Source organism: Mirounga leonina, unplaced genomic scaffold, assembly GCF_011800145.1.
Source record: "Mirounga leonina isolate KUSES-001 unplaced genomic scaffold, KU_Mleo_1.0 Mir_97, whole genome shotgun sequence".
Taxonomy (NCBI): Eukaryota; Metazoa; Chordata; class Mammalia; order Carnivora; family Phocidae; genus Mirounga; species Mirounga leonina.
In genome coordinates, this window is record NW_023270889.1 from 93292 (window position 1) to 105277 (window position 11986).

Here is an 11986-nt window from a genome sequence, read left to right on the forward strand (position 1 = left end):
GCATATGCAGGGGGATGACTTTTTCTCTTTTTAATTTTCCAGTAAGGTATTTAACTTACTTTTAAAATATAGGAAGTTTTTGCTCAAAGAAAATAAAACGACATCATTGACTTATTCAGTGTTTTGGGCAGTGTCCCATCTTTATATTTAGCCACGTGAGTCCTAGGGGAATATTAGCATCTCACCCTCTGTGTCTGACAGAGGAAAGTAGAAATGCTGTCTTTCTCCTCCGTCAGAGGAAGGGCTCACTGTCATTCAAACAGGCAGTGGGACTGCGACTGGGGTGAGCACGTGGCCACTGTGGCAGCTCGCTGATAGTTCCTGTTAAGGTTGAACAACCAGGATGACATTTGCCCAAGCAGGCTGAGGATCAGGCTGTTATCAACACCAAATGCCTCCTTCACATTTGGTCAGGCCATTTCATTTCCTAGCCAGGAAAAGCCTGCACAAATCAGCCATTTATCTTGTATTCCTAGGCTCTGAAATATAGCATGTGTAATGCAAACAATTCATCCCATGCTGGAACAGAAAAGGGAGGGGTTCTCCTATTTTGTGGAGGGACCCCTGCCCATCTGGACTGGCTGAGTTTTCCCTCCTTGGGGTCCAGGGACAGATGATTTAAGCTTGCAGCTACACCTGTACTTCGCTGAAAGAAGAAAAATGGGGATGAGAACTGGAAAAAGTATTGGTGACCACAGTCCCCACGACCTCATTTTCCTCGCAACCGCTCCTCAGGGAAATAGTTTTCACGAACTGATTTTCTGCTTAAATTGCTGGAGCTCCTCGGCCAGCCCAGGCCTCCGGGCGGTGGGGCAGGGCATCTGAAAATGCTACAGCCGCAGCTGTGGGCTGCCACAGCCGTGGACAACCACCACCGACACAGCCCCATCACCAGTTGCTGCCACACAACCCACCTTGGACCCTAACGGATCTCCAGAGGCTTAGGATTTCTAAACATCACACATTCTGAAATGAACATGATCCCCAGGATTTCTAAAAGCTAACCCTTCTTGGTTTCTGTACTGAAGGAGGGAAAGAAAGAAGCTGGTTATACAAACGTTGTTCATTAGGTTGATGGCACATGACTCAGTGTCCGCTGTTGGACCTTTTTCCAGGACTGCTTCCTGGGGCAGGGGGAAAGCAGGTGGATGAGGGGTGCAGAGGGAGACACAGGATGTGGGAGAGAAGCCCATGGCGGAGCAGACTGGGTTCCCCTGAACCCTTCACTCCTTCACTTCCACTCCCTTGGCTCCATCGCTGCATCGGGCACTTGCCCCTTGTGGGGCCTTGGTTTATAGACAGTGGAGACAGACTCAAGGCAGGAAGTTCCAGAACAGACTTGGACATGATCCGAAAGGAGAGACAGAGGCGGAGGACTTCTCATCCGGTACTACTATTAAAGCCCCCCAAACGAGTGCAGAGCCCCAGGTACCTGACAGGCCCAGACCCTGCCCTCCCAGGCCTCAGAGAATTCCATCTAGCCTGCAGCAGAGAGAACCAGTGCCCTACGAATGTCCCTGTGCTTGTCCACACTTCCTGGCTTCTCTCTGCAGTTACTGTACGCAGAGGACTAAGGCCAACCAACGAAAGGTGAGCAGAAATGATCTGTGTCACCACCAGGCAGAAGCCCCAAATAAGAGCCAGTCTGGGACACCTGGGTGGCTCAGTCGTTAAGCGTCTGCCTTTGGCTCAGGTCATGGTCCTGGGGTCCTGGGATCGAGCCCCGCATCGGGCTTCCTGCTCAGCCGGAATCTGCTTGTCATTCTCCCTTTGCCTGCCGCTCCCCCTGCTTGTGCTCTCTCTCTCTCTTGCTCTCTCTCAAATAAATAAACAAAAATTTTTTTAAAAAAAGAGCCAGTCTGCCTCTTCCAATTCTTTCTTCTCCTGTGGGGCACACTGGGAGCCACACCTTTCAGATGTCTTAACTCCAAAATGAAGTTGGGCCACCCAACCTGCATCAGACTTAGAATGGGTTAGAAATAGGGGCACCTGGGTGGCTCAGTTGTTAAGCGTCTGCCTTCGGCTCAGGTCATGATCCCAGGATCCTGGGATCGAGCCCCGCATCGGGCTCCCTGCTCGGCGGGAAGCCTGCTTCTCCCTCTCCCACTCCCCCTGCTTGTGTTCCCTCTCTCGCTGTGTCAAATAAAATCTTAAAAAAAAAAAAGAAGTGATATTCCGGGGCGCCTGGGTGGCTCAGTCGTTAAGCGTCTGCCTTCGGCTCAGGTCATGATCCCAGGGTCCTGGGATCGAGCCCCGCATCGGGCTCCCTGCTCTGCGGGAAGCCTGCTTCTCCCTCTCTCACTCCCCCTGCTTGTGTTCCCTCTCTCGCTGTGCCTCTCTCTGTCAAATAAATAAATAAAATCTTTAAAAAAAAAAAAAAAAAGAATGGGTTAGAAATAAACCTACATTGTGTTGAATTCCTGAGATTCTGATTTCTTTATTATGGTAGCAGAACTTTGTCCATCCTGGGTGCCTGGGTGGCTTGGTTGGTTTAGTAGCATCAGACTCTTGATTCAGCTCAGGTCATGATCTCAGGGTTGTGAGATCAAGCCCCACGTCGGGCTCCATGCCCCTCGGGGAACCTGCTTAAGATTCTCTCTCTCCCTCTGTCACTCCTCTCTCTCTCAAATAAATAAATAAATCTTAAAAAAAATAAAGAACTTACTCCATCCTGACATACTTAACAGCAAGGAATCTCTCCAATGTTCGATTTTATGAGAGAAAACTACTCTCTTCATAGATACAAATACTTGGTAAATTGGAGACAGAAAAAAAAACAGTGGGTGGGAATCAGGAGAGCTTGTTATGGTTTGGATTTGGCCATTATTTACAGTCTGCCTCTGGGTGGGGTGTTTGACTTTTGTAGAAGTCAGGTCCTCAACCAGGTTATTAAGTCTTTCTGTTTTGCTTTTTAAAACACATGTAACGGAGCACCGGGTGTTATATGCAAACAATGAATCATGGAACACTACCTCAAAAACTAATGATGTACTGTATGGTGACTAACATAACGTAATAAAATAAAATTAAATTTATAAAAATAGATAAAAATAAAACACATGTAATACTGTATTGTATTCTTGAAAGTTGCTAAGCGAGCAGATCTTACATGTTCTCACCACACCCCGAAAAGGTAACTCTGCGGGATGATGGGTGTGGTGGCTGGCCTGATGTGGTAAACATTTCACAACACACACGTGTACCAGGCCGTCCATTTGTAGACCTTAAACGTACACAATGTTTTGTGTGGGTTATAGCTCCAGAAACCCGAAAACAAAACAAAGCAAGACACGCAACACTTTTTTCAAACAAAACCTTTCACAAAGGACAGTATAAAGGGAAAACTGCCTCTGTCTTTAGACCATGACCAGCATATTCACTCCCACAGAGGCCCCTGGGCCACGTGTGTGGAAGGTTGGGACCTCTGGGCACCACCCGATGGCCCCTCGTGAAGCGGACATGGATTCACATACACAGCAGCTGTCGCTCACCTGTCCCACACGTTACACTGCACTCAGTCCAACGGCCATACTGCCAGGAATACCCCAGTTTTTCCACGTCGTTGGCAAGGCCATCTTTCCGGATTGTGTACTCATACTTGATGCCGGGGTTAGTCACCTGGAACAGCAGCTAAAAGGCAAAAGAAGGGTGACAACATTTTCATGACTTCATACTACAGAACACCATTGTGTGACTACACCACAGGATGCCCATCATCTTGGGACGAAGGCATGCGTCAGAGAAAATGCCAACAAATGAACGTATCTCCACCTCTGCCTCTACGTCCACCGATTCATCTCTCTGTATCTGTAGCTCTATCTACCTACATCCGTGTCTTTATCTCTCTATACCTCTTGTCCACTCGATCATTTCTTGGCTGAATTCCCACGGAGGTCTAATCCTATGGAAACTGCTCTGAGGGAAGGTGGTAGCATCTTTTCCGACAACAGACTGGTGGGTCACCTTGCACTCTTGTGAACTTACTAACTTGGTGATTACGGGTAAGTTACTTAATCTCTTGGTGCCTTAGTTTCCCCATTTACAAAGTGAGGATAATAATAGCATGACTAATAGGGGTGTTGTGAGAGTTCAGTAAGTAAATAAATGTACAGTGATTCGCATGAATAGAATAGTGCCTGGCACGCAGTTAGCATTCTTTTTTTTTTTTTAAAGATTTTATTTATTTATTTATTTGAGAGAGAGAGAGAGAGCGAGAGCACATGAGAGGGGGGAGGGTCAGAGGGAGAAGCAGGCTCCCTGCCGAGCAGGGAGCCCGATGCAGGACTCGATCCTGGGACTCCGGGATCATGACCTGAGCCGAAGGCAGTCAGTCGCTTAACCAACTGAGCCACCCAGGCGCCCCCGCAGTTAGCATTCTATAAACATTGACACTTATTATTGTTGTTGCTGTTGTCTTACGAACTCTTCTCCAGCTCTCAGGCTGGTTAGTTCCTTTAAAGCATATAGTTCTGGGGTAAAAACTGTCACGGCTTTAGCAAGGCATACCACTCTTGGGGCCTTCTCTTCAGCAATCTACTTATCACACGTTTATTTTTTTAAGATTTTATTTATTTACTTATTTTAGAGAGAGAGCGAGTGAGCATGCAAGCAGGGCAAGGGGCACAAGGAAAGGGAAAGAATCCCAAGTGGACTCCACACTGAGCACAGAGCCTGACTTGGGCCCGATCTCATGACCTTGAGATCACAACCTGAGCAGAAGCCAAGAGTCAGACACTCAACTGACTGAGCCATGCAGGTGCCCCTTACTACACATTTAAAATGGATTAATCTTAAACTTAGAGGTGATGGATTGGTTGCTCCTTGGGATCTGGGTTCCCATATACAAATCCTTTGCCAAGCAGGCAGGTAAGATGTCAGGTAGACATTTATGAATCATAGCTGTCAAGCCTTGATTTCTGGCTTTTGTGAGTGCTCTGATCTCTGGCTCTGGAATCGCCTCCCTCTAACTTCTGAATATGGTTAGATCTGACTCTTTCTTGGGCCATTTGTCATCCCCAACCTGCCTCGTCTCTACTGGTATAATGATTCCACTCTTTCTCTATGGTTCCTGGCCAACATGAAAGATGAATCACCCGTGTCTTTAAAGTGCACATACTACATTCTGATCCCCTCCTCCCCTAAGAGTTTCACAAAGTCAAACCTCCTGCCTACGAACAACCACATGATAACATATGAAAAAAACATGTCAGTCCATCACCACTGCTGGAAAGCTACCTGGAAGCTCACGCCAGACTGACGTCGACTGACAGCATCCTCTGCACACCTGAGAAACAATCACCCTCAAATGAACAGCCTATGTCAATCATACTGGAAGCTGAACTCAAAACTCCCAGTAGATGACTTCAGGGCCCAAGGCACTTCATTATTGGGGTTTCAGCAATTTCTAGGCAATAAAGGATTAACAGCACAAAATAATATCTTGTTTTCCTCCCTGCTCCTTGTTAAAAGAAGTTTTAAGGGTTCTTAATGAGTGCCCCCTAACAAACACCTTGGGAGAGAAACAGAAAGACCCTAACTAATACACACATGAGCAGCTGCCTTTGCTTCTGCATTACCTGGATCCACACCGACTCATTGGTGGGACCTGTGGCCATCAGTCTCTCCAGGTCTCCTTTCCTGTCATATTGGAAGGTGGTCCCCGCCAGCTTGTAGTTCCCATTCCACTGGATAATGAATCCTCCATTGAGGTAATATTTTTGGGGGTCTTCACTCCTGATGGCCAAAAAGTTTCCAGCTCCCTCAACCTCCATTACCCGTATGTCCCTTGCTCCTTTTGGAATCAGTCCGATGTCAACATAACCTAAGGAGAGAAGACACGATAATGAAAGAGGCACACTAGCTTAGCTGAACACAATCTGTTTCTGAGCAATCATTCATCCCCACTGTTTAGCGCCCTTGCCTTCTTCCTGGGTGGTCACTGGCATGAGCAGATGCACTAGTCACGGGGAATTTTAAAGAGCTTGGCCAGGAGTGGAATGCCCAGCAGCTCTGTGACTCAGGATGCACACAGTTTTGTGAGGAGAGATGAAATAAATGCAGACTGGACCCTGAAACGTTTGTGGTTGATCCAGCATTGACTTTTCTGTGATTTTAAGTTGACAGTTGATAGTTGACAGCCCCTAACTAGCTCTCCATTTGCATTTCTGCTCCCCCTTTTGTTGCTGCTATTAGATGAATCTTTTCAACATTGCCCCGGGTACACCCTTCTCCTCATTCGTCCTCACTGCCTGCAAGTTAAAGACAGACTCTTAGAAATCATCTAATTATAGCTTAAATTCATTAAGAGAATCCCTGAGGGAATCTTGGATTGATTTGCCACCTGGCGCTCTTGAATATAGCTTGTGATGAGAAACTCAGCTCGCTCTGAGCACAGCTTTTTATACTGCTGGACAATTCTCTTCATTAGACAGGTTTTTTCCTTACTTTTTATGTTTTGCTGAAATATGAACTTACATTCTACTTTTGTGAAAAAGCACAGAGGGCATCCGTTTAAAGATGGCGATCAATTCTAGGTATAGTTCTACCCTTATTTACTGGTTGTCATGGCAGGAGACATGCCGGGGACAAAAGGAATTAACACATAATGGTTTCCTCCCTTTGGCAGACTCTGCGCTGAGGACCTTATGCATTTATCCTATTTGTGCTTCTTAAGAATCATGACCTCATAAATGTGATAGAATGGAAAGAACATGGCCTTTGGGGATGACATGCAAACGTGCCAGGGCAGGGGGGTCAGAACACGTGAGCCCTAGTTTCTGCATCATCTTGAGTGAGCTCTATGGTGTTCATTGACTTATTTAATGTCTTCGAATGTCATCTGTACAATGAAGGGGCTCCAACAAGATGGTGTCTGACATCCCTCACAACTCCGATATTCAATTGTTTTTCTCTTTTCCAAGTGAAACATTCCTTTTTCTTTTAACCTTCCCATACAAATGCTGGCTTTAAAACCCTGATCATCCTGGTCATTTTGCACTGGAGAGATACTAGGTTTTTCAACCACAAGCAAACCTTCATCTCTGTCACCTGAAAGTGCCGCAACCGTTTCTTCTCCCTGAGACACTACAGTAGTGGGGAGTCCTGGGGAGCTCAAATCCTAGGGCTGGCCAGCAGGTACGATTTGCTCAGAAGCTCAGGCCATACCCTCAGCTCCATTTTTCAAACTGGCAGCTCTCATTCAGCCAGACCAAAATGCAGGTCTTGTAGTATTTGATTCAATTCCATTTGGCCCTTACAATACCTGCCTGAAATAGCTGATTAAACCTACAAATTTTTAAAAAAGATTTTATTTATTTGAGAGAGAAAGAGAGAGAGAGAATGTGAGCAGGGAGGGGCTGAGGGAGACGGAGAGAATCTGAAGCAAGTTCTGCGCTGACCATGGAGCCCAATGCAGGGCTCGATCTCACGACCCTGAGATCATGACCTGAGCCGAAACCAAGAGTCAGACACTCAACCGACTGTGTCCTAAAACTACAAATTTATAACTAGCTCAGGGAAAATATTTATCATGTGTAATTGAGGCTAACACAATTTTCTGAAATGCCTTTGGAGTGTTGCGACCAACAGCCACTTTCTGACTTGGGATGTCACATGCCTTCTCATAGCAGAACTCATTCAGGAAAATCAACTGGCATGAAATATTGTGGTGACCACCTTATCTCCTTTGTTTACAGACAAATAACAAAACAACCCCCCCGCCAAAAAAAACCAATGAGAACTAAATGGAAAAAAATCCAAAAGAGTTGTTTTTTATCTTTCACTTGAGAGAGAAAATCCAAAATTAGAAATGTTTATCATGGCAGATTCTTCCAAATTCAAATGGGAGGTACATCAAATTAGAATAAAAGTTTTCAGTGACTATAAGTGCTGCTTCTGAACAGTTTACAGACAGAAGATGTAAACCGAGACAGATTTAGCCATGAGCAAAAGTAATGCACATTTACAAATATATATATTTGTAAAAGAATATCTAAGGGGAAGCCAAAAAATAAAATTATGGTAATTTGGAGTTAAAAATAACCACAATATATCCACCAGACTCCTTTGCACATGACCATAAAAGCCCACACTTTAGAAGAGGATAAAATGAAAAGTAAAAATTTCAATTTTCCTTCATCTCCAGTCCTATGTTCCAAAGACAATTACAGTGAATAATTTATTTGATTTCTCTTCCAAAATCTTTGTTTGCATGTATAAGCCCATATACACATATTTTTTTAAACAAGTGGGATCATATTACATGAACTATTCCAACTATTGCTTTTTAAATTTAATATACCTTACATATCTTTCCATATTTTTTGAGCATTTCAACAACAGCAAAAATGACATAAACCCATTTATTTAACCAATCTGCTATTAATGGACATTTAATTGGAAATGAATGGCGACAAACATTTCTGCTTACCAAATGAGAAAACCGAGTTCCCATGAGAGGAAGAAATCTATGCCACACCACACACCTAGGTGGAAAGTACATATACCTATATCTAGGGTTGGCTAGCGAACTCTTAAAATCGCGTTCTTAATAAAAAATGTGGTTGGTAGAAAGAGATTTAAAAAATCCTGAGTATCTTATCCTCAAGGGTCTTCTTCACAGAAATGAGAATCTTATTTAAAAGTAAGGGTGGAAAGTCTCTTAGACATTTATTCTGTGTCAAAGGAAGGCTTTCAGGGTTGGTAAGACTATCTCCAAAGTGTTAAGAATGGTGAATTTTCCATTCATAAAATCACTTCTCTCCCACCTTCCCTAATAAACATTAGTCATTTGCACTAGTACTGGGACAATACTGGGAAAACTGGGGAAGTAGGAAAATGTAATCTTGACCTCAAAGAAGGAGTCTGGGCCCGTGGAGACTCACCTGGAGAAAACATCCCATCACTGAGTCCTGAGCCCCTTGAGCTGAAAGAATACTCAGGGCCTCTGGGGATGGGGCAGAAGACTGGCCTCACTTCGCAATTATCGTAAGAGCTACAAGAGATTATTGGTGCTAAAGTGCATCTTATCCAACGGTTCTTTGTAATCCACCAAAAAGGATTTACCCAGTGGAGTATGTGGTCTCCAGTCTGTCACTTCTAATAAAAAATGTGCTCATAAAGAGATCATATTAGTAACCCCAGATATCTTTTTAAAGCTCATCTTTTTAAAAAGATTTATGCTGTCAGTTCGAGGTGAGCAAAACAACCCTCACTGTGGGCCCAACTCTTATGGTTTAATGTGAGGAGGCTCCTCGGAAAAGCCAGTCCATCTTCTGATGCTTGCCTTGACAGCAATGAGAAGTCAATGTCAAGTTCAGGTACAACCCTGCATTTGACCCTCTCCCAAATCAGAGGAAGGAAGAATTATGTACACATAAATGTGTCCGGCAGATCTTTTGAGAAGTCCAAGTGCCATGACCTACATTGAGAGTTTTAGCTTCAATTATTTCAAAAAGCAGGTTGTAAGGGCACCAGAGCCTTGGCACATGCAATGAGTAACCACAACCCTCTTGCTAGAGGCCAGAGGAAAGGAGACACAGAAGAGGGAACAGATGTTGACAGGGGCTTCCTGACCCTAAATGCTTCTGGGACAAAGAGTGGCAGCCCGGAGCTCTCTTGATAAGAAAACTGTCAAGTAGAGGGCCCAGTCCCTCTCCTTCCCTTCCCATTCCTTCCAACCTGGGATTTCCTAGAAAACATGACCTAGGACAGTCTCCAAGTAAGGTGATATTCTGGTTTCAAGGAAGCCACATCCCTTCTTCTTGCGATGCATTACCTTCTGCCTCAGACTTCCTCTGAAATGTTTTTTTATAAGATTCTCATCCTGTCTTTGTGGACTCATCTCCTAGCCCTGGGCTCCCCTGTCCCAGGCAGTTGTGTGTGTTGTTGGCAAACCATTCTTCTTGGACACTGACCTCCTCGTGTCGTTCACCCACCTGAAATCACACAGCAGACCCTATTCTCTCTTAAGCCAATAGCAAACTGAACCTTGCAGTGTAGCATAGAGACAACCTTGTGTCATGAAGCCATGTCATCGGTTCCTAGAAGTGTCTCTTCCTTCTCACTGCCCAGACTTGTATCTGGACCTTGCACATACTGCCACCACAGCCCCCCAACCTGTGTTGTGAGGTGTTCTCGATGGGTTCCATTCCTTCATGAGCGTCCTCGGTGTGTCACAGAGACTAAAAGTGGCCCCAAGAAAAAGTTGAGAATCTGCCTCATTATGGGATTAAGATAGCAATCTTAACATAACTTGAAACTGGTGTCAATTCCTAACTCCAGGTGAATCCAACCAAGAAGATCAGTGGCAGAGACTAGGGAGCTACAGCTGGAAGAAGGAAGCATGTAAACATACAGGCTCGAGAAGTGGGTGGGCATCCGGGAGGTCAGGTTTGAGCATAATCCCAGGCAGTTGCTTCTTTCACTACATTCCAGGAATCTCCTAAAGATGTGGATACCAGCAGCAAGGGTTTCTAGAAGAAACTTTCTGTGCCCTTCCTCTGCTTTCTAGACTGCAGATTTTTTTTTCATTGTGAAAATGAAATTGTGACGTATATCAGAGGAAACTGAATTAATTTAAATATACCAAGAGAGTTACAATAACTCTATGATGGGCATCAAACCCACTAAACAGATATGCAAGTGTATTTAATATATATTTCATAATATTTAATAAGGAGAAAAGATATTAAAATAAAAGTCTGAGCACATTCCTGTTATGGTGAAATAAAGGAGGTAGGATGCAAGGCTGCCGGTTTGGGCAGTGAGGTAAGTGATGCAATTACCTGCATGAGAGTCCCGGGGCGCTCAGAGAATGGGGTCGCTTTTTCCCAGCACCAGATGAAAGCAGCCAGTGTGCGCAAGACCAGGACCTGGTTTAGTGGTCACTGGGTCTGGCATTAGTCAAGTCTGGAGACGCCAAGCAAGGCCAGAGGAGTCAAGAGTGGTCATTTTAGGAAGCCAGTGAATTAGTCCAAGAGGCTAAAAACTGTCGGGTTTTAACATTTAAGACCAAGGTAGGTGAGGCATACAGAATCAAGGAAATTAGGCAACAGGAAAAAAAAAATCCAAGCCTGAGGAACTAGACAACAATGGGTCAGTGTTGTAGGCCAAAAAGAATGGGCTACAAGAGTTTGGGATGAAGGTCAATGTTGTGGGTAACAAGCCCAGGGTGCCCTTGGAAGAACAGAGCTTAATGCTCTACCACTTCCTTCTGAACCAGGCTCCTCATTTAAGTTCTGCCTCAGGGCCACATGGCAGAGTGGAGGCCAGGCCTGTTACCTGGACAGGGTAAGGCAGAGAAGGCAGTGGAAAGAGTCATTTTCTTATTCGTCATTCTATCCCCCATGCCAAGCACAAAATAGGTACTTAATGTTTCTCAAGTAATAGAGTGAATGAATAAATGAATGAGTGATGATATCTGTACACAGTTGACTGTGTTCTGGACCTAAGTTCTTTAATTCCAGACACTTCTACTCACAGTAACCATGGCACTATCCCAAGAGGGCAATTCTTTTTTCTTTCTCCAAGAGAGGAAATGGAAGCTATTCTGGAGGGTCTACAAGATAGTGGGCCTTATGTTCCCCAAGTGTGACACTAACTAAAAGGCATGATGCTGCCATGTGACACACAGTGTCAAATCTACTAAATGACAGTCCAAGAAGGCCATGGATAAAGATACCTTCTCCTGGAGACTCAGACCAATTTCAACACTTAGGTATCAACAAACAAATGATCAGCCTTAGGGCTGAGGGCAGTGGGAAGATAAGAAATACCAGACAGGGCTGAAAGGGGCCTCACAAATGGAGGTACAATGGGGTGATTTCCCCATGGTCAATGGTAATCTAGATCAGCACCTGGTCTCCTTTCCCAGCCTATTTTAATTCCACATCATCCATCATCCTCCCTCTTTCTTAGGAGCACTCACAAAACCAAACCAAACCAAACCAAACCAAACCAAACCAAACCAAACCAAACCAAACCAAAC

The 11986-nt window shown here is 44.7% G+C and overlaps 1 protein-coding gene across 2 annotated transcripts in view; it reads right to left on the bottom strand.

The window, feature by feature from the left end:
- The window catches only part of LOC118006572 (A disintegrin and metalloproteinase with thrombospondin motifs 12-like), a 298824-nt gene that overhangs the window by 54433 nt on the left and 232405 nt on the right, over window positions 1–11986 (bottom strand). For both annotated transcript variants that reach the window (XM_034999292.1, XM_034999293.1), the window contains exons 15-16: window positions 5577–5821; window positions 3492–3630 (exon numbers count right to left, since the gene is read on the bottom strand). In XM_034999292.1, coding sequence (XP_034855183.1) covers window positions 3492–3630; window positions 5577–5821 — 384 coding nt within the window. The remainder of the gene's footprint in view (window positions 1–3491; window positions 3631–5576; window positions 5822–11986) is intronic.